This window comes from Palaemon carinicauda, chromosome 4 (assembly GCF_036898095.1).
Source record: "Palaemon carinicauda isolate YSFRI2023 chromosome 4, ASM3689809v2, whole genome shotgun sequence".
In the NCBI taxonomy this organism is placed as follows: domain Eukaryota; kingdom Metazoa; phylum Arthropoda; class Malacostraca; order Decapoda; family Palaemonidae; genus Palaemon; species Palaemon carinicauda.
In genome coordinates, this window is record NC_090728.1 from 78,606,087 (window position 1) to 78,609,889 (window position 3,803).

Consider the following 3,803-nt stretch of genomic DNA (forward strand, 5'->3'; position numbering starts at 1 on the left):
ATCTTCCTGACCTCCATATCTGTGGAGGTATTTGACAAGAGCTACCCATGGCTCGACGCCCACTCCGGTCAGGTATCCTACGACAACGTACGAACCAAACTAATCAACATATACTCGCTTTCCGTCTCGGCAAGGGCACAGAAGGTCCTTGATCTCAGCAATAGACTTATGGGCGGTACCTCTCCCGGAGAAGCATGGGATGAACTGGTTGGACTTCTCATGCTGCCTGGAACCGACGGTGATGGGCGACGACAAGAGATAAGCTTATCTCGTGAAATATTCCTTCGACGCCTCCCGCAGGACGCGAGAGCCCAGCTCACCGACGCCGACACCCTGCCGGTGAACAACCTCCTGTCAAGGGCACAGAAATTATACGAAGCCTCCAAGGCCTACCGCCTTGGCGAATCATCCTCCTTCAGCTGTTCATCCCTCGACTCCTCGGCGGCGCTCTCTACTGATGATGACGAAATCTTTGCCCTGATGAAGAAGAAACCTCCGCAGCCGATGCAGCAGAACCATAGACCGAACCCAACTTGGTGTTTCTACCACCAGCAATTTGGGGGCAATGCAATGAAGTGCAGGCCCCATTGCAAGTTCCCGAAGAAATTTTGACTCCAAACACTGCTGACATCAACCGTAGCCGCAGTAGAAGATCACGGCAAGATCGGATTCTACATCCTGGACGCCATATCTAACCGTAGGCTTGTGGTCGATACCGGCTGTATGCAATCAACATTCCCTCCCTAACAGGCCGACCTAAACTGGGGGCCTAGCAGTGATGCCCCCTCGCTCATCGCTGCCAACGGATCTCCCATACGGTGTTATGGGATTAGGGTGCTTAAGATCTCAATCATGGGCCGATTTTACACTTCGCTCTTCGCCATCGCTGACATCAGACACCCTCGTCGATGTTGCCGGGAAACGCCTCATCGACACCGGGACATGCCGAACCCGTCCACTACGAGCTGGTCCGGGTAACACATCAATCTCCCCCATCGTAGCGCAGCCCTACGCCGCCCTTCTTCAGGAGTTCCCCGATGTTTTCAAGCCAAAACTTCGACATTCGCCGGGATCCCCCTCCAAGCACAGGGTCTACCACCACATAAACACAACGGGACCTCCTACGCACGCCAAAGTCCGCCGCCTCCCGCCGCAGAAGCTGAAAGATGCCAAACGAGCCTTCGAAGACATGGAACGGATGGGCTTATGCAAGAAGGCGTCCAGCCCTTGGTCATCTCCGCTCTACATGGTACAGAAACCGAACGTAACATGGAGGCCCTGCGGTGACTACCGGCCCCTTAACCTCATCACAACGCCAGACCACTACCCCCTGCCGAATATGCAAGACCTCACTATCGCCTTTCATGTGGCAGAGATTTTTACCAAGATGGACTTGCTCAAATCATACTTTCAAGTCCCTGTGTTCCCAGACGACATGCCTAAGACTGCCATCATAACGCCGTTCGGCTCCTAAACCTTCTCATACTCAACCTTCGGCCTACGCAACGCAGGGGCCACCTTTCAACGATTGATGGATAGCATCCTCGGGGACCTGCCGTTCTGCGTCTACTACGTGGACAACATCTTAATCTACCCCAGGACGAAAGAAGAACAATGGAAACATGTCCGCGGCATGCTGAAACACCTTCAGAAGAACGGTTTGATCGTGCGTTTCAACAAGTCCACATTCGGCACGAGAGGGTGGACTTCCTCGGACATCTAATATCCACAAGCGGGCGTGAATCCCACATTGACCAAGGTGGATGCCGTGAAAACCTTCCCAACCCCAACGACCATCCCGCACCTTCAGGAGTTTTTGGGGATGGTAAACTGCTACCGTCGCTTCATCCCCAACATCGCCCACATCCTGACTCCCCTCAACGACGTCCTGAAGGGTAAAGCCAAGAAGCTCAATTGGGGTCCCCTGCAGCAACGCGCCTTCGACAGGATGAAGGCAGCCCTCACCGAAGCCACCACCCCGGGGTACCATGACGACAGTGCCCCCCTGAAAGTGACCACCGATGCCAGCAAGGTCGCCGGCGGTGCTGTCCTCGAACAGATCGTCATTGGTTACCCGCAGCCCTTGGCCTTCTTCAGCAAGAAACTCAAACCCGCGGAAACCAGATACAGTACGTTCGACAGAGAGCTCCTCAGCTCCTCGCCGTCTACCTCGCCGTCCGCCACTTCAGATACATGCTTGAAGGAACGCCCTTCACCATCGCAATGGACCACCAGCCCCTGATCCACGCTTTCACGAAGTTTTCAGACACATGGTCCTCTCGCCAACAACGACACTTGGCAGCCATCGCAGAATTCGGATGCAATATCAGCTATGTACCGGGTAAGAAGGACCCCCGTCGCCGACACCCTCTCCAGCATTGAGATTAATGCGGTCCACCTGGGGATCGACTATGCAAACCTTGCCGTAGAAAAGCAGAACGACCCAGAGGCACAAGACTATCGTATGACAGCATCAACGCTACGAATGAAGGATATTCCCCTTGGACCGGCCGGGGAAACCATCCTCTGCGACACCAGCATGGACCGCCCGTGCCCATGGATTCCCGCCTCCTGCAGAAGGAAGGTCTTCGACGTCATCGACGGATTATCACACCCCTCGGGTCGCACTACAGCCCGCCTTATATCAGAAAAATTCATCTGGCCAGGAATCAAGAAAGACGCCCGTGAGCGGGCGAGAACCTGCATTAACTGCCAGACGAGTAAGGTCAACCACCATACCGAGTCAGGAGTCGGTGATTTTCCCCAACCCTAGAGACAATTCGGACATTTTCACGTGGATGTCGTGGGACCTCTGCCGCCTTCAGGTTCTGCAAGATACCTCCTGACGATTGTCGACTGCTCCACTAAATGGTTAGAAGCAACTCCGATGTCCGAATAAACCAACCCCGCCTGCGCCGAAGCTTTCCTGTCGAGCTGGATCAGCCGCTTTGGTGTCCCCGACAATATCACGACGGACCGAGGTTCCGCTTTCTTGTCAAAGATCTGGCTCTCAAGCTAACCTGATGGGAACGACACTCCACAGCATCACGACATAAAACCCTGCAGCGAACGGCATGGTCGAGAGAGCTCATCGCACACTCAAGGCAGCCCCGATGGCGAGATGTACTGACGAACATTGGAAAGAGCAACTCCCGTGGGTCCTCCTTGGCCTTCGCACCGCTCCCAGGGTAGATGGCAAACCTTCTCCTGTGGAGAAGGTCTACGGCAAGGCACTTACAGTCCCTGGCGAATTCTTCCCTGCAATTACCGACAACACCAAGCTGGATCACATGAGAGAAATCAATGGGAAATTCAGACCATGCCTGAAAACATACGAGGACGGGACCAGACACTTCACGCCCAAGAACCTAGACGTCTGCGACTATGTCTTCATCCGGGTCGATGCTCACCACCAACCCCTGACAAGACCTTATTGCGGCCCTTACGGGGTTGTCAGAAGAACAGCCAAATCTTTCCTCCTGAACGTCGACGGACAAGAAGATTGAGTGACGATCGACCGATTAAAACCAGCACACCTCGAAAGCAACATGAAAATCACTGCGGGTCGTGGTAGACCCAGGATTCCACCTCAGAACAAATCATATACCGGACGGGAGAAAACCACCCAACGACGGGGGAAAACGATTCCTGAAAACCAGAGCAACCTTGCCCTGCACTCAAGCACCAGAGAGGAATTACGTCGCCCTCCACGATAAAATGAATAAACGCATCAATCATCTACGATGCCCTCTGTCTTGGGGGGCGGGGTGGAGTACTTGTAAAGACATCGTCTTACCCGCCGT

At 54.2% G+C, this 3,803-nt stretch overlaps 1 protein-coding gene across 1 annotated transcript; it reads left to right on the forward strand.

Annotated features, from left to right (window-relative positions):
• Positions 1-3,074: 3,074 nt before the first annotated feature.
• On the forward strand, positions 3,075-3,506 carry LOC137639525 (uncharacterized). The gene has a single exon (XM_068371794.1). It carries the CDS (start codon positions 3,075-3,077, stop codon positions 3,504-3,506), a length of 432 nt encoding a protein of 143 aa, XP_068227895.1.
• Positions 3,507-3,803: the final 297 nt, after the last annotated feature.